This window comes from Oncorhynchus nerka, linkage group LG20, assembly GCF_034236695.1.
Source record: "Oncorhynchus nerka isolate Pitt River linkage group LG20, Oner_Uvic_2.0, whole genome shotgun sequence".
NCBI classification, from domain to species: Eukaryota; Metazoa; Chordata; class Actinopteri; order Salmoniformes; family Salmonidae; genus Oncorhynchus; species Oncorhynchus nerka.
The window spans coordinates 94,008,834-94,034,805 of record NC_088415.1 but is presented as its reverse complement, the minus strand read 5'-3'; the positions used below and the strand labels follow the sequence as shown (position 1 = coordinate 94,034,805).

At 47.8% G+C, this 25,972-nt stretch overlaps 1 protein-coding gene across 4 annotated transcripts in view; it reads right to left on the bottom strand.

The window, feature by feature from the left end:
* The window catches only part of cc2d1b (coiled-coil and C2 domain containing 1B), a 31,241-nt gene extending 5,269 nt beyond the window's left edge, over positions 1-25,972 (bottom strand). For 3 of the 4 annotated variants that reach the window (XM_065005990.1, XM_029651443.2, XM_065005989.1), the window contains exons 1-22: positions 25,851-25,972; positions 25,284-25,399; positions 25,010-25,148; positions 21,936-22,045; positions 21,711-21,800; positions 19,879-20,016; positions 19,227-19,557; positions 17,484-17,593; positions 13,537-13,615; positions 13,097-13,323; positions 10,163-10,235; positions 9,349-9,482; positions 8,725-8,854; positions 7,796-7,968; positions 6,340-6,465; positions 4,927-4,985; positions 4,636-4,752; positions 4,013-4,086; positions 2,781-2,839; positions 2,537-2,588; positions 2,358-2,457; positions 2,127-2,217 (exon numbers count right to left, since the gene is read on the bottom strand). In XM_065005990.1, coding sequence (XP_064862062.1) covers positions 2,127-2,217; positions 2,358-2,457; positions 2,537-2,588; positions 2,781-2,839; positions 4,013-4,086; positions 4,636-4,752; positions 4,927-4,985; positions 6,340-6,465; positions 7,796-7,968; positions 8,725-8,854; positions 9,349-9,482; positions 10,163-10,235; positions 13,097-13,323; positions 13,537-13,615; positions 17,484-17,593; positions 19,227-19,557; positions 19,879-20,016; positions 21,711-21,800; positions 21,936-22,045; positions 25,010-25,148; positions 25,284-25,346 — 2,475 coding nt within the window. In that variant the 5' untranslated portion in view covers positions 25,347-25,399; positions 25,851-25,972. The remainder of the gene's footprint in view (positions 1-2,126; positions 2,218-2,357; positions 2,458-2,536; positions 2,589-2,780; positions 2,840-4,012; positions 4,087-4,635; positions 4,753-4,926; positions 4,986-6,339; positions 6,466-7,795; positions 7,969-8,724; positions 8,855-9,348; positions 9,483-10,162; positions 10,236-13,096; positions 13,324-13,536; positions 13,616-17,483; positions 17,594-19,226; positions 19,558-19,878; positions 20,017-21,710; positions 21,801-21,935; positions 22,046-25,009; positions 25,149-25,283; positions 25,400-25,850) is intronic. The other variant, XM_065005988.1, reaches the window with a different exon arrangement.

The window sequence follows — 25,972 nt, the reverse complement described above, 5'->3', positions numbered from 1 at the left end:
CCAGGAGTGGGAAGGTGTGTTGACTGATCAGGGAATGTAGGAGTGTGTGTTGACAGATCAGGGGAATGTATATCCTTCCTGTTTGGCCCTGTGTGTGTTGACTGATCAGGGCAATGTAAGTGTGTGTTGACTGATCAGGGAATGTAAGTGTGTGTTGACTGATCAGGGCATGGGGAATGTAAGTGTGTGTTGACTGATCAGGCAGGGGAATGTGAACAGTGTGTGTTGACTGATCAGGGCAGGGGAATGTGATGACTCCTTGTGTGTTGACTGATCAGGGCAGGGGAATGTAAGTGTGTGTTGACTGATCAGGGCAGGGGAATGTAAGTGTGTGTTGACTGATCAGGGCAGGGGAATGTAAGTGTGTGTTGACTGATCAGGGCAGGGGAATGTAAGTGTGTGTTGACTGATCAGGGCAGGGGAATGTAAGTGTGTGTTGACAGATCAGGGCAGGGGAATGTAAGTGTGTTGACTGATCAGGGGAATGTAAGTGTGTGTTGACTGATCAGGGCAGGGGAATGTAAGTGTGTGTTGACTGATCAGGGCAGGGGAATGTAAGTGTGTGTTGACTGATCAGGGCAGGGGAATGTAAGTGTGTGTTGACTGATCAGGGCAGGGGAATGTAAGTGTGTGTTGACTGATCAGGGCAGGGGAATGTAAGTGTGTGTTGACTGATCAGGGCAGGGGAATGTAAGTGTGTGTTGACTGATCAGGGCAGGGGAATGTAAGTGTGTGTTGACAGATCAGGGCAGGGGAATGTAAGTGTGTTGACTGATCAGGGGAATGTAAGTGTGTGTTGACTGATCAGGGGAATGTAAGTGTGTGTTGTCTAAAGCGTCGGTCTGAAAAAAATGCAAATCGGTTTATAAAATTTTTGAAATGCGTTTTTCTGGATTTTTTGTTGTTATTCTGTCTCTCACTGTTCAAATAAACCTTCCATTAAAATTATAGACTGATCATTTCTTTGTCAGTGGGCAAACGTACCCAATCAGCAGGGGATCAAATACTTTCCCCCCCTCACTGTAGACGACATCAATCAAGTGCACAAGGCTACATGTGTGCAAAATTAACATTCACTCAGTAAAATATGTAATAACCCCCCCGACTCACACTCACACGTGCTACTGTCAAGTTCAACACAACAAAAGCATTATCTTTGGGCTACACTGCAGGTTATTACATCGCACACTTTCTGCCCGTGGACATCTGTTCTACAATGTGCCAGCAGAGCTTTTATCTTTCAGGCAGAGTGCCCATTTTTTATCTTTCAGGCAGTGTAATTGATCTCTTTATCTTTTATCTTTAAGGCAGAGTGTAACTCCCGGCATACCCCTTTTATCTTTCAGGCAGAGAGTACTCCTGGCATACCCCTGTTATCCACTGATCTCGTTCAGGCAGAGAGTAACTCCCGGCATACCCCTTTTATCTTTCAGGCAGAGTGTAACTCCCGGCATACCCCTTTTATCTTTCAGGCAGAGTAACTCCCGGCATACCCCTTTTATCTTTCAGGCAGTGTAACTCCCGGCATACCCCTTTTATCTTTCAGGCAGAGTAACTCTTTCCAGAGTGTAACTCCCGGCATACCCCTTTTATTTTATCTTTCAGGCAGAGTAACTCCCGGTAACTCCCGGCATACCCCTTTTATCTTTCAGGCAGAGTGTAACTCCCGGCATACCCCTTTTATCTTTCAGGCAGAGTGTAACTCCCGGCATACCCCTTTTATCTTTCAGGCAGAGTGTAACTCCCGGCATACCCCTTTTATCTTTCAGGCAGAGTAACTCCCGGCATACCCCTTTTATCTTTCAGGCAGAGTGTAACTCCCGGCATACCCCTTTTATCTTTCAGGCAGAGTGTAACTCCCGGCATACCCCTTTTGAGCGTGTGTGGTGTTCCTTTCACCTCTATAGTGACAACCAGCTGAAACCAGCTCCACTTCATCACTGGGACGCGCTGCTGTAACTGGGAAGCTGCACCCTACCGCCGTCTTCCCAGAGCGCACGCCGATTCTGTAACTAGCAAATTGGTCGTCTCTTCTCTCTTCAGTCGGGTTGCTGCATTCTGTTGTTTTGTGAACGATTGGCGGAGGCAAATCGTACCGCCACCGTCTCTCTCCACGTTATCCTTACCTCCACTATCTCTCGTACTTCACTCTCGGTCTCCAGTTTCTCCAGTTTGATGTGGGCCGTCCCGATAGGCTTGTCGCTCCGCAGGAAACCCCTGTCACATGACACACACACACAAAGACCTCGCTCATCACTTACACTCGAAAAGGATCAAAACGACTTCCACTTGTCTTGGGGTCACAAGGTCGTGTTCCAGTTTGGACGTGTGTGTGTGTGTGTGTGTGCCAGACGTACCCTTTGTGCAGCAGTTCCAGTTTGAGTCCTTTCGATTGGACCACTCTCCTGAAGCCTCTGTGGTTCCGGTTGATGTTCAGAGTGAAGCCCTGGTTGAACTCTGGAGCACAGAGAGACGACAGGAAATGGGGTAAGCTATTTCACAGACACACCACAGACATCATGGTCCTGGGCGTTACCTGGGGAGTTGGTGTTCTTGACCACGGCCGTTCTGTGTTTCTGGGGTTGTTCCTGAGATCAACACAGAGAGACAGTTCAAATAGAGAGGATGACTTCTGCTACTACACAGGCCTTCTCAGACCAACCATCCACAGGCAGACTATAGCTGGAGCACAGCTGTGCTTGACCATTAGTGGACTATGGTGAATATGGTGTGTTCGTGTTGGATTAGAACAAATACTGAACAGTGGCCCACTAACTCACCGTACTGGGATAGGGGAAGTCAAACTTGACATATGCATCCAGATCATTGGTAGCTATACCTGGGGAGAGACAAGGGGGCGGGGAGACATTAAGAGAGGACCGACCACTGACTCAATACCTGGGGAGAGACAAGGGGGCGGGGAGACATTAAGAGAGGACCGACCACTGACTCAATACCTGGGGAGAGACGAGGAGCAGAGAGACATTAAGAGAGGACCGACCACTGACTCAATACCTGGGGAGAGACGAGGAGCAGAGAGACATTAAGAGAGGACCGACCACTGACTCAATACCTGGGGAGAGACGAGGAGCAGAGAGACATTAAGAGAGGACCGACCACTGACTCAGTACCTGGGGAGAGACGAGGAGCAGAGAGACATTAAGAGAGGACCGACCACTGACTCAATACCTGGGGAGAGACGAGGAGCAGAGAGACATTAAGAGAGGACCGACCACTGACTCAATACCTGGGGAGAGACGAGGAGCAGAGAGACATTAAGAGAGGACCGACCACTGACTCAATACCTGGGGAGAGACGAGGAGCAGAGAGACATTAAGAGAGGACCGACCACTGACTCAGTACCTGGGGAGAGACGAGGGGGCGGGGAGACATTAAGAGAGGACCGACCACTGACTCAGTACCTGGGGAGAGACGAGGAGCAGAGAGACATTAAGAGAGGACCGACCACTGACTCAATACCTGGGGGATCCACCACCACAGGGAGACACAGAGACTACAGGAAGGAGGAAGGACCACTGACTCAGTACCTGGGGAGAGACGAGGGGGCGGGGAGACATTAAGAGGACCGACCACTGACTAAATACCTGGGAGCTGATCCACCACCACAGGGAGACACAGGGGACTACAGGAAGGATACGGGAAGGATACGGGTGGATACGGGAAGGATACGGGAAGGATACAGGAAGGATACGGGAAGGATACGGGTGGATACAGGAAGGATACGGGAAGGATACAGGAAGGATACGGGAAGGATACAGGAAGGATACGGGTGGATACAGGAAGGATACAGGAAGGATACGGGTGGATACAGGTGGATACAGGAAGGATACAGGAAGGATACAGGAAGGATACAGGGAAGGATACAGGAAGGATACAGGAAGGATACAGGAAGGATACAGGAAGGATACGGGAAGGATACGGGAAGGATACAGGAAGGATACAGGAAGGATACAGGAAGGATACAGGAAGGATACAGAGGGGTCAATGTTACCTGAAGGAGCAGGCAGATTCATCCCTCTGACGACCACCACCACCATCTCTGTACTACTGAGCTCTGGGAAGATCCTAGAGAGAGAGAGCGAGAGACCGGTCTTTTAGAGAGAGAGAGCGAGAGACCGGTCTTTTAGAGAGAGAGAGCGAGAGACCGGTCTTTTAGAGAGAGAGAGCGAGAGACCGGTCTTTTAGAGAGAGAGAGAGCGAGAGACCGGTCTTTTAGAGAGAGAGAGCGAGAGAGAGACCGGTCTTTTAGAGAGAGAGAGCGAGAGACCGGTCTTTTAGAGAGAGAGAGCGAGAGACCGGTCTTTTAGAGAGAGAGAGCGAGAGACCGGTCTTTTAGAGAGAGAGCGAGAGACCGGTCTTTTAGAGAGAGAGCGAGAGACCGGTCTTTTAGAGAGAGAGCGAGAGACCGGTCTTTTAGAGAGAGAGCGAGAGACCGGTCTTTTAGAGAGAGAGCGAGAGACCGGTCTTTTATATTGTGAATATCCAAAATAAGCTTTGGCAATATGTACATTGTTACGCCATGCCAATAAAGTGAATTGAATTGATAGGAGAACACAGAAGAGTGAGATGAAGAACGAGAGAGCGATATATACTGATAGAAAGAGAGATGACAACCTGACGGTGTGGTATGTCCTCTCCTCAAAGTGATGTTTAGGAGGGTCCAGTCTCTTCGACTGGGACAGCTTCAACATCTCCAGACTCTTCTTACAACTCTCTGCCATCTTCTCAAACCTCGACACACACACAACGGGCAGAACATCAGTACCACAACGCCAGAATGATGCGTGTTGAAGTGTGTGTGTGTGTATCAGTTGGTGTTGTATAATGCATGTTAATTAGTTCACAGGGACAGGCTAGGGACAGGCTAGGTGTGTACAGGATGCTACGATGAAGACGGTCTCTTACTTGGTGGTCTCAGCGATGTTACCCAGATGAGTGAACTGCTTGGAATAAGTCATGCACTTCTACAGGAGACAAGAGAGAAAAATAAAATGATTCATTGTTGGTGGCTGCAACCTGTCATGGGTATGCTTGTTATCGTTAAGGACGGGGGAGTTTTTCAGGATAAAAAGAAAATGGAATGGAGCTAAGTACAGTCAAAATCCTAGAGAATGACATGGTTCAGTCTGCTTTCTACCAGACACTGGGAGATGAATTCAACCTTCAGCAGGACAATAATCTAAAAGGTCAAATCTACATGAGTTTACATACCAAGAAGACAGTGAATGCTTGAGTGGCCGAGAAAGTTGAACTATATAAAATATATAGCAACACATGAAAATCGTTGAATAGCAATGATCAACAATCATGTTGACAAAGTATGAAGAATTTAAAAAAAAATGTATTATGGGCAAATATGGTACAATCCAGGTTTGCACAGCTCTTGGAGACTTACCCAGAAAAACTCCGCTGTTATCGCTGCCAAAAGTGAATCTTTGTTTTATAATTGTTTTCTTTGGTACTTTTTACCCTTTTTTAGTGATTGGTAGTTACAGTCTTGTCCCATTGCTGCAACTCCCCTACGAACTTGGGAGACGCAAAAGGTCGAGGGACAAGCGTCCTCTGAAACACGACCCACTGCTCGTTTAACTCGGAAGCCATCCGCACCAATGTGTTGGAAACACAGTACAGCTGGCGATGTCAGCGTGCATGTGCCTGGCCCGCAACAAGGCCAAACCCTCCTCTAACCCGGGCGACGCTGGGCCAAACCCTCCTCTAACCCGGACGACACTGGGCTGGCCAAACCCTCCTCTAACCCGGACGACGCTGGGCCAAACCCTCCTCTAACCCGGGCGACGCTGGGCCAAACCCTCCTCTAACCCGGGACGACGCTGGGCCAAACCCTCCTCTAACCCGGGACGACGCTGGGCCAAACCCTCCTCTAACCCGGGACGACGCTGGGCCAAACCCTCCTCCCTAACCCGGGACGACGCTGGGCCAAACCCTCCCTAACCCGGGCCACGCTGGGCCAAAGCCCTCCTCTAACCCGGGACGACGCTGGGCCAAACCCTCCTCTAACCCGGGACGACGCTGGGCCAAACCCTCCCCTAACCCGGGCGACGCTGGGCCAAACCCTCCCCTAACCCGAGACGACGCTGGGCCAAACCCTCCTCTAACCGAGACGACGCTGGGCCAAACCCTCCTCTAACCCAGACGACGCTGGGCCAAACCCTCCTCTAACCCGGACGACGCTGGGCCAAACCCTCCTCTAACCCAGACGACGCTGGGCCAAACCTTCCTTTGGCTAGCCTTTGAGTTTGGAGGCATGTGAAAAAACCCTATCCTTTCATTATCCAACAAGCAGTTGATAATTAGTACCTCGTACTGTTCCTTGAGCATCTTGGCCAGTTGAGTGTAGACCTCATCTGCCTTCTCTGAGATCTGGACTTCACTGTGATGAACCAGGATGAAGTCCTCATCCTCGTCACCAGGGGGCGATGGCACCTAGAGAAAAACACAGACAGACAAGGTGTTACACCACAGAGGTAGAGGATTGTAGTTCCTTCTTACTAAAAGGTAAGTCTGGAATGACCCACCTTCCCAGCATAACATTGTTGATATACAATAGTATTGTCAATTTTTTTAATACCAGAACTATGATCTGCTGCACAAATGACATTTAAATTGTTACAAAGCCACAAACAACCTGAATAAATCATTTCTCAAAACAGAACAGTGTCAGGCCTAGTTATGTTCTCATCTAGGCAGCAGAACATTTTTTCAAATTGGCCTACCCTTTAAAACTAAACAGAAATATAAAAACCAAAAAGTGTTTGTTCAATGTTTCATGAGCTGAAATAAAATCTCTCAGAAATGTTCCATAACACACAAAAAGCTCATCTCTAAAATGTTGTGCACAAATTTGTTTCCATCCCTGTTAGTGAGTATGTTTTTCTTTTGTCAAGATAATCCATCCACCTGATATCAAGAAGCTAATTAAAGAGCATCATCATTACACAGGGGCACCTTGTGCTGGGGACAATAAAAGGCCACTGTAAAATGGGCAGTTGTGTCACACAACACCACAGATGTCTCAAGTTGAGGGTTTGTGCAATTGGCATGTCCACCAGAGCTGTTGTCAGGTATTTAAATGTTAATTTCTCTACCATAAGCTGCCTCCAACTTTGTTTTTGAGAATTTGGCAGTACATCCAACCCGGCCTCACAACCGCAGACCACAGTGCCGCCAGGCTCCGGCTGCACAGTAAAGTTCAAATATTTAAAAAAAAAACATTTGTGACATCACGATGTTGTCGAACATCGTGAACAGACGATGCAATCAATAAAATTCACCCGACTCTACTTCGTACAGTACAACAGGCAAAGACCGTAAGACGATATGCAGAAACTGCTTCTAGGTGATGTCATGGCGACGTTGCCTAGCTAAAGGTCGGCAGCGTAGCCTAGTGGTTAGAGCGTTGGACTAGTAACCGGAAGGTTGCGAGTTCAAACCCCCCGAGCTGACAAGGTACAAAATCTGTCGTTCTGCCCCTGAACAGGCAGTTAACCCACTGTTCCTAGGCCGTCATTGTAAAATAAGAATTTGTTCTTAACTGACTTGCCTGGTTAAATAAAGGTTAAATAAATAAAAAATTAAAAATGCGCGGAAACACGTCGTGTAGCGCCGAACTGCCCCCTGCTTCAATATAAAGTCGTTTCTCGACAAAAAAAGGTAAACGTGTCAGTTTGTAACTTTCACCAGGTTGGATGTAAATGACAGGTCGAGCTACTTAAAAGACAAAAAAATGGTTCCGATCCAAGTCGCGAAAATTCACCTTGCTGATGTCGACGTGTTTTCCTGCCTTGGCGGCGTCGATGAGCGGCTCCAGTCCCTTGGCGGTACGGAGCAGGGTTCTGGCTGCGTCCATGTCGTTCTTCTGTTTGGCCTGCAACGCTGCCTTCACGTACTGCTGCCTGCGTCCCTCCACAAAGTCCAACTGCTGTAGCGCTGTAGGGAGGAGAGGAACAACGTGCTTCTGAAATGACTTCCTATTCCCTATATTAGAACACCGCTTTCGACCACAGTAGTACACAATGTTGGGGTATAGCGGATAATCTGTGGTGATTTGCTCAAGACTTTCAGAACTGTTTATGACAGTTGTCCTGTTAAAGTAGTGACAGGGACTGGGGTTGTCATCTCTTCTCTTGATTGGCCGTAGTCGGGGAGTTGACCGGTAAGTATGCTAGTCTGTTTTTCACCCAATAGTATTTGTCACATGCTTGGTAAACAGGTCACGACATTTAGAGCACCAGCTAGGACCGTGGAGGTCACGACATTTAGAGCACCAGCTAGGACCGTGGAGGTCACGACATTTAGAGCACCAGCTAGGGTAGGGGGCTAGAGAGGGGCTAGAGGCTAGAGACGGGGCTAGAGCTGGGACTAGACGCAAGGGGGCTAGAGATGGGGCTAGAGGCCTAGAGGCTAGAGCTAAAGGCTAAGGGGCTAGAGGTGGGGCTAGAGGCTAGAGATGGGGCTATAGATGGGGCTAGAGGCTAGGGGGCTAGAGATGGGGCTAGAGTCTAGGGGGCTAGAGGCTAGAGAAGGGGCTAGAGGCTAGGGGGCTAGAGGTGGGGCTAGAGGCTAGGGGGCTAGAGATGGGGCTAGAGGCTAGGGTGCTAGAGATGGGGCTAGAGGCTAGAGATGGGGCTAGAGGCTAGGGGGCTAGATATGACTAGGGGGCTAGAGATGGGGCTAGGGTCTGACCTGTAGCAGACAGGCTCTCTCTCTGGTGGGTCCTGTCTGCAGAGGGAGAGGTGCTCCTCTTGGGCCTCTGGGTCGTGGGCGGAACAGCCAACACGGGCCTATTTAACTTCTCAGGAACAGGAGGCTTGCTCTGTGGATAGGAGCACAGTCAAACAACACACTAACCCTATGGTCTCAAATCACACCCTATTCCCCATACTGTAGTACACTACTTACTTTAATCCCACCCTAATTCCCCATACTGTAGTACACTACTTACTCTAATCCCACCCTATTCCCCATACTGTAGTACACTACTTACTTTAATCCCACCCTATTTACTACTTTTGCCCCAAAGGTTGCTGGATCGAATCCCCGAGCTGACAAGGTAAATATATTTCATTCTGCCCCTGAACAAGGCAGTTAACCCACTGTTCCCCAGGCACTGATGACGTGGATGTCGATTAAGGCAGCCCCCCTACACCTCTCCGATTCACGGGGGTTGGGTTAAATGTGGAAGACACATTTCAGTTGTACAACTGACTAGGTATCCTAACCCTTTCCCACACAGAGGCCTGGGTTGTGCTCTATATGACAATAAGGTGGTTTCTAGTGCACAATATTGGAAGGAAAGAAATAGTTTACCTCCTCATTCTCTCCTTCTTCCTCTCCTGTCACTACGGTTTCCTCAGATGCCAGCTTATTGGCTGCCTCAAGCATGGCAGCGAATCCCTGCTCAGCTCCCGCCCCCCCCTCCTGGCCAGGGATTGGATGAAACCCTGTTGGATGCAGATACATCATTCTGATTGGATCACACAAACATAACTACAAAAAAAAAAATATATATATATATATATATATATATATATATATATATATATATATATATTGTTTATACACAATTAATGCTACAACTACAATAAATTATCTGTTTTTACATTCAGTATCTATCATTACTAATGGTACAAGAGCTTGTCTCCTGTTTCTGATGTACAGGACACCCCCTGGACAGGACACTAGTCTATATCCTGTTTCTGATGTACAGTACACCCCCTGGACAGGACACTAGTCTATATCCTGTTTCTGTAGTGAGACAGCGTGATGTACCAGTACACCCCCTGGACAGGACACTAGTCTATATCCTGTTTCTGATGTACAGTACACCCCCTGGACAGGACACTAGTCTATATCCTGTTTCTGTAGTGAGACAGCGTGATGTACAGTACACCCCCTGGACAGGACACTAGTCTATATCCTGTTTCTGATGTACCAGGACACCCCCTAGACAGGACACTAGTCTATATCCTGTTTCTGTAGTGAGACAGCTTGATGTACCAGTACACCCCCTGGACAGGACACTAGTCTATATCCTGTTTCTGATGTACCAGTACACCCCCTGGACAGGACACTAGTCTATATCCTGTTCCTGTAGAGAGACAGCGTGATGTACAGGACTCACCTGGGGGGACAGGCAGCTCAGCATAGTTGACAGCTCGTCCTGCTTTGTGGGTACGGATGGCACTCTGGTATTGCTGTGGGAATAGGTCAAGGGTCATATCATAGTCCTCTAATAACCAGAGGTCAAAGGTGATAAGGATTTTAGGCATGGATTGAGTCCCATCGTAACGCTGCCACGTTTTGGACTTTGACCCCCTTTTTTAAAAAACATTGTGTTTGAGCTACATTGGATTGGTTTATTTATTATTATTATTTTAGTTTATTTCTTCTGCATCTGCAGACGCCAGCCATCTGCAGACTCCAGCCATCTGCAGACTCCAGCCATCTGCAGTCTCCAGCCATCTGCAGACTCCAGCCATCTGCAGACGCCAGCCATCTGCAGACGCCAGCCATCTGCAGACGCCAGCCATCTGCAGACGCCAGCCATCTGCAGACTCCAGCCATCTGCAGACTCCAGCCATCTGCAGACGCCAGCCATCTGCAGACGCCAGCCATCTGCAGACGCCAGCCATCTGCAGACGCCAGCCATTAACGGGGGCTGCGCTAGAGATAATGGCTGATCCTGAAGGGGACCGGGATTGGGTCTTTTTTTTTTAACAAAAATGTCAGAATGATTTGAGCTACAAAACGATTAAAAAGCCATCTCTGAAAAGCTGAGACACGTAGCATGTTTTGGTCTATGACTTCACACAAGCTACACAAGAGTCATTAGAAGGGGGTCTTCTACATGGAAGATCATAGGAGACCCCAGGACAGTGTCAGTTTTTTTGATTGGGCATGTTGTTGTTGTTGTTGCCATTTGTCAATTTAAAAAAACTCATGAATGAAACAGTTTATGTCAAACTTGTACTACTTCTACTTGTAGTCCTGAACAGAACATGGTACAACACCTCATTATGAGGATAAACATAAGGGCCATGCAGACAGACAAATGAAAAGGCGATTCTCGGGACAAAGGGTTTTAAGTACTTTGTGATAAACATTTTTTTGACCCCTTTTTCTCCCCAATTTCGTGGTGTCCAATTGTTTTTAGTAGCTACTATCTTGTCTCATCGCTACAACTCACGTACCGGGCTCGGGAGAGACGAAGTTTGAAAGTCATGCGTCCTCCGATACACAACCCAACCAAGCCGCACTGCTTCTTAAAACCTCTTCAACCTATGGGGGCGCTATGTTATTATTGGATAAAAAAACGTGCCCGTTTTAAGCGCAATATTTTGGCACGAAAAGATGCTCGACTATGCATATAATTGCCAGCGTTGGAAAGAAAACACTGACGTTTTCAAAACTGCAAAGATATTATCTGTGAGTGCCCCAGAACTGATCTTACAGGCGAAACCAAGATGAAACTTCAAACAGGAAATGAGCAGGATTTTTGAAGCTCCGTTTTACTATTGTCTCCTTATATGGCTGTGAATGTGCTGTGAACGAGCTTATGCGCTCTGCCGTTCGTCCAAGATGTCTGCAGCATTGTGTCGTATTTGTAGGCATATCATTGGAAGATTGGCCATAAGAGACTACATTTGCCAGGGGGCCGTCCGGTGTCCTTTGTCTAAGTTGGTGCGTAATTCTCAGTGGCAATCATTTTACCATGCGATACAGAGGGAGAAGCACACTTCCAGGAACGGATATATCATTGAAGAGATATGTAGAAAAACACCTTGAGGATTGGTTCTAAACAACGTTTGCCATGTTTCAGTCGATATTAATGGAGTTATTTTGGAGAAAGTTCGGCGTTTTTATAACTGAATTTGTTTTTTTTGGTAGCCAAACATGACGCAGAAAACGGACCGATTTCTCCTGCACAAATAATCTTTCAGGAAAAACTGAACATTTGCTATCTAACTGAGAGTCTCCTCATTGAAAACATCCGATGTTCTTCAAAGGTAAATGATTTATTGAATGTTTTTGCTGGTTTTTGTGAAAATGTTGCCTGGTGATGCTAACGCTAAATGCTAACGCTAAATGCTAACGCTAAATGCTAACGCTAAATGCTAACGCTAAATGCCAAATGCTAGTTTTGCTATGGTAGAGAAGCATATTTTTGAAAATCTGAGATGACAGTGTTGTTAACAAAAGGCTAAGCTTGAGAGCAAATAGATTTATTGCATTTAATTTGCGATTTTCATGAATGTTAACGTTGCGTTATGCTAATGAGCTTGCGGATAGATTTACACAATCCTGGATACAGGTTTCTTTCGTAGCTAAACGTGACGCAGAATACGGAGCGATTTGTCCTAAACAAATAATATTTTTGTAAAAACTGAAAATTTGCTATCTAACAGAGTCTCCTCATTGAAAACATCCGAAGTTCTTCAAAGGTAAATGATTTTATTTTAATGTTTTTCTGTGAAAATGTTGCCTGCTGAATGCTAACGCTAAATGCTACGCTAGCTATCAATAGTGTTCCACAAATGCTTGTTTTGCTATGGTTGAGAAGCATATTTTGAAAATCTGAGATGACAGTGTTGTTAACAAAAATCTAAGCTTGAGAGCTAGCATATTGATTTCATTTCATTTGCGATTTTCATGAATAGTTAACGTTGCGTTATGGTAATGAGCTTGAGGCTGTATTCACGATCCCGGATCCAGGATGGCTCGTCGCAACAGGTTAACACAGCGCGCATCCAACCCGGAAGCCAGCCGCACCAATGTGTCTGAGGAAACACCGTGCACCTGGCAACCTTGGTTAGCGCGCACTGCGCCCGGCCCGCCACAGGAGTCGCTGGTGCGCGTTGAGACAAGAATATCCCTACCGACCAAGCCCTCCCTAACCCGGACGACGCTAGGCCAATTGTGCGTCGCCCCACGGACCTCCCGGTCGGTTACGACAGAGCCTGGGCGCGAACCCAGAGTCTCTGGTGGCGAGACAGAGTACAACTAGAAAGTTATTGGTTGTTCCACACGGTTAAGGTTAGATCTTAGGAGGCGTTACCTTGGCGATGCGCTCGTGCATGCGGGCCTTGCGGTCGTCTCCGCTGGCTTGGGCCTGGGCGCAGGCCTCCTGATACCGGTCTCTCCGTTGCTCCAGAGCCTCCAGGACGTCTTTAGGCTGGGCCGGGACAGCAGAGGGGGCTGGAGGTGTGGAGGCAGGGGGATTGGGGCTTGACGTCTGTCCAGGACCGGGTTCTTTTTCTGGGACAGATAAGGCCGAGATGACCCCTAAAGACAGAGCAAAGGATTATAAATTGTGACGAAACAAATATAAAAAAAATATATAACATCTTCGAGACGGACAACTTTGACTCCATCTTTCTCCAAAACGGCTCCATTCCCTATAATAACGCAGTGGTTCTGATAGGGCTCTGGCCTAAAGTAGTGCACTACATAGGGAATAGGGTGTCATTTCAGATCAGCCCTGTGGTCACTCCTTACCCGAGGATAGTGAGGGTGGCAGGCAACTCAGGTCCACCTCTTGCCCCTTCTCCAACGCTTCGATCACCGCGTCAAACCTCTGCAACCACAGACAACAACAAGATATCACAATGGCAGTCTTTGTTGACCTCCTACATGTTTTGCATGCCTCAGATAGCTCCAGGGCCTCAGTGAGGAACAGGACAAAGAGAAAGGAAGCAGAAGAGACACAGATACAGATGGACTCAAACAACTCCTCCAGCTGCTCTAGTTTAACACACAGAGAACATCTCTCTCCTCCAGCTGCCCTAGTGAAACACACAGAGAACATCTCTCCTCCAGCTGCCCTAGTGAACAGAGAACATCTCTCTCCCCCAGCTGCCCTAGTTTAACACACAGAGAACATCTCTCTCCCCCAGCTGCCCTAGTGAACACAGTGAACATCTCTCTCCTCCAGCTGCCCTAGTGAACACACAGAGAACATCTCTCTCCCCCAGCTGCCCTAGTGAACACAGTGAACATCTCTCTCCTCCAGCTGCCCTAGTGAACACACAGAGAACATCTCTCTCCTCCAGCTGCCCTAGTGAACATCTCTCTCCTCCAGCTGCCCTAGTGAACACAGAGAACATCTCTCTCCTCCAGCTGCCCTAGTGAACACAGAGAACATCTCTCTCCCCAGCTGCCCTAGTGAAACACACAGAGAACATCTCTCTCCTCCAGCTGCCCTAGTTTAACACACAGAGAACATCTCTCCTCCAGCTGCCCTAGTGAACACACAGAGAACATCTCTCTCCTCCAGCTGCCCTAGTGAACACACAGAGAACATCTCTCTCCTCCAGCTGCCCTAGTGAACATCTCTCTCCTCCAGCTGCCCTAGTGAACACAGAGAACATCTCTCTCCTCCAGCTGCCCTAGTTTAACACACAGAGAACATCTCTCTCCTCCAGCTGCCCTAGTGAACACAGAGAACATCTCTCTCCTCCAGCTGCTCTAGTTTAACACACAGAGAACATCTCTCTCCTCCAGCTGCCCTAGTTTAACACACAGAGAACATCTCTCCTCCAGCTGCCCTAGTGAACATCTCTCTCCTCCAGCTGCCCTAGTTTAACACACAGAGAACATCTCTCTCCTCCAGCTGCCCTAGTGAACATCTCTCTCCTCCAGCTGCCCTAGTTTAACACACAGAGAACATCTCTCTCCTCCAGCTGCCCTAGTGAACACAGAGAACATCTCTCTCCTCCAGCTGCCCTAGTGAACACACAGAGAACATCTCTCTCCTCCAGCTGCCCTAGTTTAACACACAGAGAACATCTCTCTCCTCCAGCTGCCCTAGTGAACATCTCTCTCCCCCAGCTGCCCTAGTTTAAGACACAGAGAACATCTCTCTCCTCCAGCTGCCCTAGTTTAACACACAGAGAACATCTCTCTCCTCCAGCTGCCCTAGTTTAACACACAGATAACATCTCTCTCCTCCAGCTGCCCTAGTGAACACACAGAGAACATCTCTCTCCTCCAGCTGCCCTAGTTTAACACACAGAGAACATCTCTCTCCTCCAGCTGCCCTAGAACATCTCTCTCCTCCAGCTGCCCTAGTGAACAGAGAACATCTCTCTCCTCCAGCTGCCCTAGTGAACACACAGAACATCTCTCCTCCAGCTGCCCTAGTGAACACAGAGAACATCTCTCCTCCAGCTGCCCTAGTGAACACACAGAGAACATCTCTCCTCCAGCTGCCCTAGTGAGCATCTCTCTCCTCCAGCTGCCCTAGTGAACACAGAGAACATCTCTCCTCCAGCTGCCCTAGTGAACACAGAGAACATCTCTCTCCTCCAGCTGCCCTAGTTTAACACACAGAGAACATCTCTCTCCTCCAGCTGCCCTAGTGAACACACAGAGAACATCTCTCTCCTCCAGCTGCCCTAGTTTAACACACAGAGAACATCTCTCTCCTCCAGCTGCCCTAGTTTAACACAAAGAACATCTCTCTCCTCCAGCTGCCCTAGTTTAACACACAGAGAACATCTCTCTCCTCCAGCTGCCCTAGTGAACAGAGAACATCTCTCTCCTCCAGCTGCCCTAGTGAACACACAGAACATCTCTCCTCCAGCTGCCCTAGTGAACACAGAGAACATCTCTCCTCCAGCTGCCCTAGTGAGCATCTCTCTCCTCCAGCTGCCCTAGTGAACACACAGAGAACATCTCTCCTCCAGCTGCCCTAGTGAGCATCTCTCTCCTCCAGCTGCCCTAGTGAACACACAGAGAACATCTCTCCTCCAGCTGCCCTAGTGAACACACAGAGAACATCTCTCCTCCAGCTGCCCTAGTGAACACAGAACATCTCTCCTCCAAATTCTATAGTAGGCAACAAGGCTGCTGTTAAGAATCTCCATGCATCACTTAGTCAGATAACTGCCAGAGTTGTACATAGAGGATGGACCACAAAACCTTGACCAGGCTCATCCCCAAGAGATCATACATTACCCCCCTAGCTTATTCCTGGAAGAGCCTAAGATCACACATTACCCCCCTAGCTTATTCCTGGAAGAGCCTAAGATCACACATTACCCTCCTAGCTTATTCCTGGAAGAGCCTAAGATCACTACTTATTCCTGGAAGAGCCTAAAATCATACCTCCTAAGCTTATTCCTGGAAGAGCCTAAGATCATACATTACCCCCTAGCTTATTCCTGGAAGAGCCTAAAATCACATTACATTATTCCTGGAAGAGCCTAAGATAACATTACCCCCTACTTATTCCTGGAAGAGCCTAAGATCATACATTACCCCCCTAGCTTATTCCTGGAAGAGCCTAAAATCATACATTACCCCCCTAACTTATTCCTGGAAGAGCCTAAGATCATACATTACCCCCCTAGCTTATTCCTGGAAGAGCCTAAAATCATACATTACCCCCCTAACTTATTCCTGGAAGAGCCTAAAATCATACATTTAACTTATTCCCCTAGCTTATTCCTGGAAGAGCCTAAAATCATACATTACCCCCTAACTTATTCCTGGAAAGAGCCTTAAAGATCATACATTACATTACCCCCCCTAGCTTATTCCTGGAAGAGCCTAAAATCATACATTACCCCCTAACTTATTCCTGGAAGAGCCTAAAATCATACATTACCCCCCTAACTTATTCCTGGAAGAGCCTAAAATCATACATTACCCCCTAACTTATTCCTGGAAGAGCCCTAAGATCATTCCTGGAAGACATTACCCCCTAGCTTATTCCTGGAAGAGCCTAAAATCATACATTACCCCCTAACTTATTCCTGGAAGGAAGATTACCCCCTAGCTTATTCCTGGAAGAGATCATACATTACCCCCTAACTTATTCCTGGAAGAGCCTAAGATCATACATTACCCCCTAACTTATTCCTGGAAGAGCCTAAAATCATTACCCCCTAACTTATTCCTGGAAGAGCCTAAGATCACACATTACCCCCCTAACTTATTCCTGGAAGAGCCTAAGATCATACATTACCCCCTAACTTATTCCTGGAAGAGCCTAAGATCATACATTACCCCCTAGCTTATTCCTGGAAGAGCCTAAGATCAAATACCCCCTAGCTTATTCCTGGAAGAGCCTAAAATACATTACCCCTAACTTATTCCTGGAAGAGCCTAAATCATCATTACCCCCTAGCTTATTCCTTAAAATCATACCCCTAACTTATTCCTGGAAGAGAAAATCATACATTACCCCCTAGCCTGGAAGAGCCTAAAAGCTCACACATTACCCCCTAGCTTATTTCTGGAAGAGCCTAAAATCATACATTACTCCCCTAGCTTATTCCTGGAAGAGCCTAAAATCATACATTACCCCCCTAACTTATTCCTGGAAGAGCCTAAGCTCACACATTACCCCCCCTAGCTTATTCCTGGAAGAGCCTAAGCTATAGACCTATTCTTTAAAAATGTCAACACTTTTTAATCCCCAAAAACATAAAAACAGTGACCTTGCTGGTCCTGAAGTAGAGTTTGACTTGTTCCATGTCTCCTTGCTGCTTGGCTTTCAGAGCCGCCACTTTATACTCTCTCTGTCTCAGAGCCGCCATCGTGGCCTCGCCTTTGGGATACAAAGAAACACAGCAATCACAACCACTCTGTCTGAAACACAGCAATCACAACCACATCCCTAACAGCATGAGAAAACACAGCACATCCCGTGGCCTCCCGCCTCACAACCACTGTGGGATCAGAGGAGAACACACACGCAGAGAAACACAGCAATCACAACCACATCCCAGGAGGTGTAGAGAAACACAGCAACCACATCCCAGGAGGTGTAGAGAAACACAGCAACCACATCCCAGGAGGTGTAGAGAAACACAGCAACCACATCCCAGGAGGTGTAGAGAAACACAGCAACCACATCCCAGGAGGTGTAGAGAAACACAGCAATCACAACCACATCCCAGGAGGTGTAGAGAAACACAGCAATCACAACCACATCCCAGGAGGTGTAGAGAAACACAGCAATCACATCCCAGGAGGTGTAGAGAAACACAGCAATCACATCCCAGGAGGTGTAGAGAAACACAGCAACCACATCCCAGAAACACAGCAACCACATCCCAGGATAGAGAAACACAGCAACCACATCCCAGGAGGAGGTGTCCCAGGAGAAACACAGCAACCACATCCCAGGAGGTGTAGAGAAACACAGCAACCACATCCCAGGAGGTGTAGAGAAACACACACCACATCCCAGGATAGAGAAACACAGCAACCACATCCCAGGAGGTGTAGAGAACACAGCAACCACATCCCAGGAGGTGTGAAACACAGCAACCACATCCCAGGATCACATCCCAGGAGGTGTAGAGAAACACAGCAACCACATCCCAGGAGTGTGCAACCACATCCCAGGAGGTGTAGAGAAACACAGCAACCACATCCCAGGAGGTGTAGAGAAACACAGCAACCACATCCCAGGAGGTGTAGAGAAACACAGCAACCACATCCCAGGAGGTGTAGAGAAACACAGCAACCACATCCCAGGAGGTGTAGAGAAACACAGCAACCACATCCCAGAAACACAGCACCACATCCCAGGAGGTGTAGAGAAACACAGCAACATCCCAGGAGGTGTAGAGAAACACAACAACCACATCCCAGGATAGAGAAACACAGCAACCACATCCCAGGAGGTGTAGAGAAACACAGCCACCACATCCCAGGAGGTGTAGAGAAACACAGCAATCACAACCACATCCCAGGAGGTGTAGAGAAACACAGCAACCACATCCCAGGAGGTGTAGAGAAACACAGCAACCACATCCCATCCCAGGAGGTGCAACCACATCCCAGGAGAGAAACACAGCAACCACATCCCAGGAGGTGTAGAGAAACACAGCAACCACATCCCAGGAGGTGTAGAGAAACACAGCAACCACATCCCAGGAGGTGTAGAGAAACACAGCAACCACATCCCAGGAGGTGTAGAGAAACACAGCAACCACATCCCAGGAGGTGTAGAGAAACACAGCAACCACATCCCAGGAGGTGTAGAGAACCTCCTGTAGACAAACAAAATGTAACATTCATTTGTTTGGAGGCAGGTGATTCTTGTTTACTGTTCTCATTTATCTGATCTGTGGTAAATTTCAGGAGCCTACATGGAAAAAAAAAAACAAGTTGATCGAAATGATTGACTAAGTAACAGCAACAATCATTAAATGATTGACTTCCTGTGTGACCTGTGCTGGCCTGTCCGGTCTCTTCCTCTCCCTCAGTGCTAGGACGGCTGCTGACAGTGGCCAGGGTGGAGATAGACAGCTCCTTCTCACTGCTGGGTGATACTGCCTCAGGTGAGACAGGTACGGGTAACATTTCAGCAGGAGCAGCAGCCTCTGGCTCCCCCTGCTGTTGTGGAGGTGTCGGTTCAGGTTCAAGACCAGAGGGTGGAGGGGGAGGAGCACGTCGTGGGGGGGCGGTGGAGGTTGGGGCTCCACCGGCTACAGGTGGGGGGATGTCAGCCTCATCCACCTTCCTCCCCTTCTTCAATGAGACCAGCATGGACTCCAGGCTCTGTGGAGAAGCACAGAGATAAGGAGACGGGACAAAAAAGGTTTTCGGACTTCAAATCCTCCTGCTAGAACCATTAGCAAATTGTGTCAGCGTAGTAGACCGTGCTGATCTTGGATCAGGTCCTTCCTGATCATATGATCTTATTAATTATGATTTTTTATTTTATTTTTTATTAAAAAAAAGGGCAAACTGATTCTAGATCAGTGTTTACTCTGAGAAGCTTTGTGAATATAGGCTCTGGAAAGCAACAAGGAGTACATGCTTTTGCTCCAGCTCTACACTAAAACACAACAGGACATGAGAGAGAGAGTTCATCGCCACCTGGATCCCTCTGTCGTATCTCCGCGCTTTAGACGATTCCCCTGAGGCCTTGGCGTGGGCGACAGCTGTCCGGTACATACTCAGTCTCTCCTCCAAGGTGTGCTGCAGACTGCCAGGTAGCGCAGGAGGAGGAGCTAACTGATGAGAAGAACGACAACCAAGTTTGATTCATTCAAGTGTTCATGTGTACTGTGAAGTATCGTAAATGCAGGTTACAGTGCCGTCTTCAAGAAGTATTCATACCCCTTGACTTATTGCAAATTTTTTATTGTGTAATAGACCATTCAAATTGTATTACATTTATTTTCTCTCATCAGTCTATACAAAATACACCATAAATGAGTGAAAACTTGGGATTCCTTCTTCTACAGCAAGTTAGGAAGGACGCCTGTAGTGACTGGGTGTATTGATACACCAACCAAAGCGTAAAATAATAACTTAATCAAAGGGATATTCAATTAATGCTCTGTTTTTTTTTTTGGTTTGTTAAACCCCATCGACCAATAGGTGCCCGTCTTTGGGAGGCGTTGGAAAACCTCCCTGGTCTTTGTGGTTGAATCTGTATTTAAAATGACTGCTCCACTGAGGGACCTGACAGATAATTGTATGTGTGGAGGTACAGAGATGAGGTAGTCATGTTAAACACGATGAGTGCACACAGAGTCCATGCAACTTATTAGGCACATTTTTAAATCATTAACTTATGTTGGCTTGACAAATCATTTTCATTAATAAAAAAATAATAATAAAAAAACATAATTCCACTTTGACATTATGGGGTGTGCAGGCCAATAACATGTAATACATCTTAAATTCAGGCTGTAACACAAAATGTGGAAAAAGTCCAGGAGCGTGAATACTTTCTGAAGGCACTGCATGTGACCTTCCGAGTTGCCAAGACTACGCCCCGGCCGTAAGCCCGGTTGCCAAGACTACGTCCCGGCCGTAAGCCCGGTTGCCAAGACTACGTCCCAGCCGTAAACCCGGGTGGCCAAGACTACGTCCCGGCCGTAAGCCCGGTTGCCAAGACTACGTCCCAGCCGTAAACCCGGGTGGCCAAGACTACGTCCCAACGTAAGCCCGGGTTGCCAAGACTACGTCCCAACGTAAGCCCGGGTTGCCAAGACTACGTCCCAACGTAAGCCCGGGTTGCCAAGACTACGTCCCAACGTAAGCCCGGGTTGCCAAGACTACGTCCCAACGTAAGCCCGGGTTGCCAAGACTACGTCCCAACAGAGGCCCGGGTTGCCAAGACTACGTCCCAACAGAGGCCCGGGTTGCCAAGACTACGTCCCAACAGAGGCCCGGGTTGCCAAGACTACGTCCCAACAGAGGCCCGGGTTGCCAAGACTACGTCCCAACAGAGCCCGGGTTGCCAAGACTACGTCCCAACAGAGGCCCGGGTTGCCAAGACTACGTCCGAATGTTGCAGCACATTATCACAGCATAGGCATCAACATTATACCTGTACACAATCTAACACAAGCAGTCCATTTCATGTGCTACTATTAACTTGAGCCATTTCAAACGGACACAAAAACAGTAGTCGCATAAAGGGAAAGAGGATTCATTTACACATTTCAGTATTGTAAAAATAGTATTTCACTCCACTTGGTTTGCCAGAGTCTGTTGAGAACGGAAATGTAAGTGCTGTTTGCATGTAGTTGACAATGCTCTGATTAGAGACGTGAGTAACAAGCCCATTAACGCTTCAGTATTTCACACACACACAGGTAACACCGTCAAAACTAAAAAAAGTCACACGCTGGAATTGCAGGATACAACACTCGGTGTATACGTTTGTATAGGCAGGTGATGTCATGTTAGTTTACCTGGGGTGGTGATTGCGGAGGCTCTTCCGTGGAGGTGGGTGTCACACGATCCTCCGTTTCCTCGTCACCCACCACTTCCTGCAGCTCAGCCTGGTAACATAGTAACAGTCAGGATCAAACAGAACATGTTTACCATAGGTTCAACGCAACACTAACACAGCGCAGTGACACACACAATAAGTAAAAGATGATCAAAAATAGACTGAAATAAACCCAAACAGTTACCAGTAAATCTTCATCATCTTCCAGGTTATCATCATCATCATCATCATCATCGTATATATCCTTCATACACTCCTCTGCCATTCTGGCTATATTCTCCATAGGTAAGGGGGCTAGGACAGAGACACATATCAATTAGTGAGACATATCAGCGGTGTAATCAGTGGGAGAAATATTATAAATTAACATGGGGGGGGAGGTTTCATCTTGTGATTTTTTTTTTTTTTTAAAGACGTGATCAGAAGGATGACCTATGACCCTCAAAGAGTAATGTTTTTACCACACTGCTGGACGCTCCTCACCTCCGTTCATCAACAAAAACAAGGAAGTCAGTGGGGGCGAACAGTGGCGTTGTTCCCTAATGCGGATTTCATCGCAAATTTTAAAAAAATGAAAAATAATTTTGAAATTGGTATCTCATTAAATTAAAGTAGAGATACAGTGCCTTTGAAAAAGCATTCATACCCCTTGACTTATTACACATTCTCTCGTGTTTACAATCCGGAATCAAAATGGATTAAATTTTTAAAAAAAAACGAATTCTGTCACCCATCTATACACAATACCTCATCTCCATCCTGTTGCCAATTCAATCGTTTGAACATGAATGAAAAAAAAAAAAAAAAAAACACTTGTCTATATATATATATATATATATATATATATATATATATATATATATATATATAAATATAAAAATAAAAAAAGTCCCACAGTTGACAGTGTATGTCAGACACAAAACCATGAAGTCCAAGGAACTGTCCGTAGATCACAGAGATAGAAGTGCGATTCGGCAAACAGTATATCTGGGGAAGGGTATAAAACAGTTTCTGTTGAAATGTTGAAAGTTTCCAAACAGCACAGCGGTCACCTTTACTGGGAAAAGGGAAAAATATGGAACTACTCAGACTCTGCCTAGAGCTGGCTGTCTGACCAAACTGAACAACCGGGCAAGAAGGGCCTTGGCCAGGGAGGTGACCAAGAACCCAATGATCACTGAGAGGAACTACAGAGTTCCTTGGCTGAGATGGGAGAAACTTCCAGAAGGACAACAGTCTCTACAGCACTTCACCAATCTGGGCTTTATGGGGGGAGTGGTCAGACTGAAGACACTCCTGAGAAAAAAGGCACATGACAGCATGTCAGGAGTTTGCAAAAAGGCACGTGAAAAACTCAGCGCATAAGGCAAAAATATTCTGTGGTCTGATGAGACAAATTGAACTCTGGAGCCTGAATGAAAAGTGCTGTCTGGCACAGCTCATCACCCGTTTAACACCATCCCTACCGTGAAGCATGGTGGTGGCAGAACCATGCAATGGGGATGCTTTTCAGCAGCAGGTTCTGGGACACAAGTAAGGATAGAAGGGGAACAATGAATGGAGCCAAATACAGCCAAATGCATGATGAGAACCTGCTTTAGAAGGCACAACAATCTTACACTGGGGCAAAGATTTACATTCCAACAGAACAATGACCACAAGCATACAGCCAAAGCAATGCTGGAATTTCTACAGAACTAGAATGTATAAATCATTGAGTGGCCCAGCCACAGCCAAGACATACATCCCATTGAAAATCTATGGGAAGACTTGAAGATTGCTATTCACTGCCTCTCCCATCTAACTTAACAGAGCTTGAGAAATATGCAAAGAAGAATGGAATAAAAAAAAAACTAATCCAGATGTGCAAAGCCGATAGACATACCCAAGAAGACTCAAAGCTTTAAAATCGGCACCAAAGGTGTGAATACTTAGGAGAGATATTTCCGTATTTATTTTAAAATAAATTTGCTACAATTTCTACAGACATGTTTTCACTGTGTCATTATGGGGTATTGTGGGTAGATGGGTGAGAAAGTCAAGTGGTATGAATACTTCCTGAAAGCTGTATAGTTCTTGTATTTTTATTTATTTTACCTTTATTTAACTGGGCAAGTCATTTAAGAACAAATTCTTATTTACAATGAAGGGCTACCGAGGAACAGTGGGCTAACTGCCTTGTCCAGGGGCAGAACGATAGATTTTTACCTTGTCAGCTCTGGGATTCGATCTTGCAACCTTTCGGTTACTAGGCCACCCGCCGCCCCTCTAACCACTAGGCCCCGCCCCTCTAACCACTAGGCCGCCCCTCTAACCACTAGGCCGCCCCTCTAACCACTAGGCCGCCCCTCTAACCACTAGGCCGCCCCCTCTAACCACTAGGCCGCCCCTCTAACCACTAGGCCACCCGCCGCCCCTCTAACCACTAGGCCACCCGCCGCCCCTCTAACCACTAGGCCGCCCCCCCTCTAACCACTAGGCCGCCCCTCTAACCACTAGGCCACCCGCCGCCCCTCTAACCACTAGGCCACCCGCCGCCCCTCTAACCACTAGGCCACCCGCCGCCCCTCTAACCACTAGGCCAGGCCCCCTAACCACTAGGCCACCCGCCCCTCTAACCACTAGGCCACCCACTAGGCCACCCGCCCCTCTAACCACTAGGCCACCCGCCGCCCCTCTAACCACGCCCCTCTAACCACTAGGCCGCCCCTCTAACCACTAGGCCGCCCCTCTAACCACTAGGCCACCCGCCGCCCCTCTAACCACTAGGCCACCCGCCGCCCCTCTAACCACTAGGCCACCCGCCGCCCCTCTAACCACTAGGCCACCCGCCGCCCCTCTAACCACCGCCGCCCCTCTAACCACTAGGCCACCCGCCGCCCTCTAACCACTAGGCTCTAACCACTAGGCCACCCGCCGCCCCTCTAACCACTAGGCCACCCGCCGCCCCTCTAACCACTAGGCCACCCGCCGCCCCCTCTAACCACTAGGCCACCCGCCGCCCCTCTAACCACTAGGCCACCCGCCGCCCCTCTAACCACTAGGCCACCCGCCGCCCCTCTAACCACTAGGCCACCCGCCGCCCCTCTAACCACTAGGCCACCCGCCGCCCCTCTAACCACTAGGCCACCCGCCGCCCCTCTAACCACTAGGCTACCCGCCACCCCTCTAACCACTAGGCTACCCGCCACCCCTCTAACCACTAGGCTACCTGCCGCCCCGTCTAACCACTAGGCTACCCAGTGTGTGAATACTTACCTTTCTGCTTTCGTCTCCCTCCAGCAGGCTTGCCCCCAGTGAGAGCTGATAACTCTGCTTCTAGATCAGCATCAGCCACGGTCGGATCATCCATGTCCTGCGTCATCTCCTCTGGGTTGAAGTCCACAAACAAACCCATCTGGAACCAAGGAAGGTGAATGGTGATATAGGATAGCTAGTGTGTATGTGTGTGAGAGAGAGAGGTTAGCCAGCCAGCCTCCTCGTTGTCATTTTACGTTGTGACACACACACACAGGTGATGTGTCCCTCTCACCTGTTTGGCTGCAGCTGCGCCCTGGCCCTTTGGCAAAGGAGCCCTCTTCTTCTTCCCGAACATACCGCTAGTTGTAAAACACCCCTAACCGGAGGAATTAAACCGTCCCAAGAGATCTGGGGGAAAACAGAAGACGACAGACTAACGTTAGCTAGATAGCTAGCTAGTGATGTTGCTACGCTAAACGTCAGCTAGTTAACACTACTAACCAGCGTTAGTAAGTTCAACTTAAAGTTGCTAACTTAAAACAGTTGCAGGTGCAGCAGGTCATGTGAGCTAACGTAGTTAAAAAAATATATTGAAACGGCAGAGGCTAGTAGTGAACTAGTTAGTTGTTACCACTATATTTTTTTACTAAAATAGCTAACATTACACAGACAGTGGATTTGCTTGCTAGGGTATGCGGCAACCATTTCGTGACAAGCATAAACCGCCTCCCTTGAGGTAGCTAACGCTACTTCGGTGTTTTTAAGCCAGCTAGCAAACCATTAACATTCGCTAGTAGCAAAACTATCTGTGGGTAGTTAGTTAGCTAACGACGCTTATAGTACGACCATTGTCCTTTACCTACTCATTCACCACGAATGCAACGTCTTTTCCTTCAAGGATAAACGTGAAATCTCCAGCCAGCGACCAGTTGACGGTTATTTACTCTCAGACTGACAACCAACTTCTTCTTCTTCGTGTGA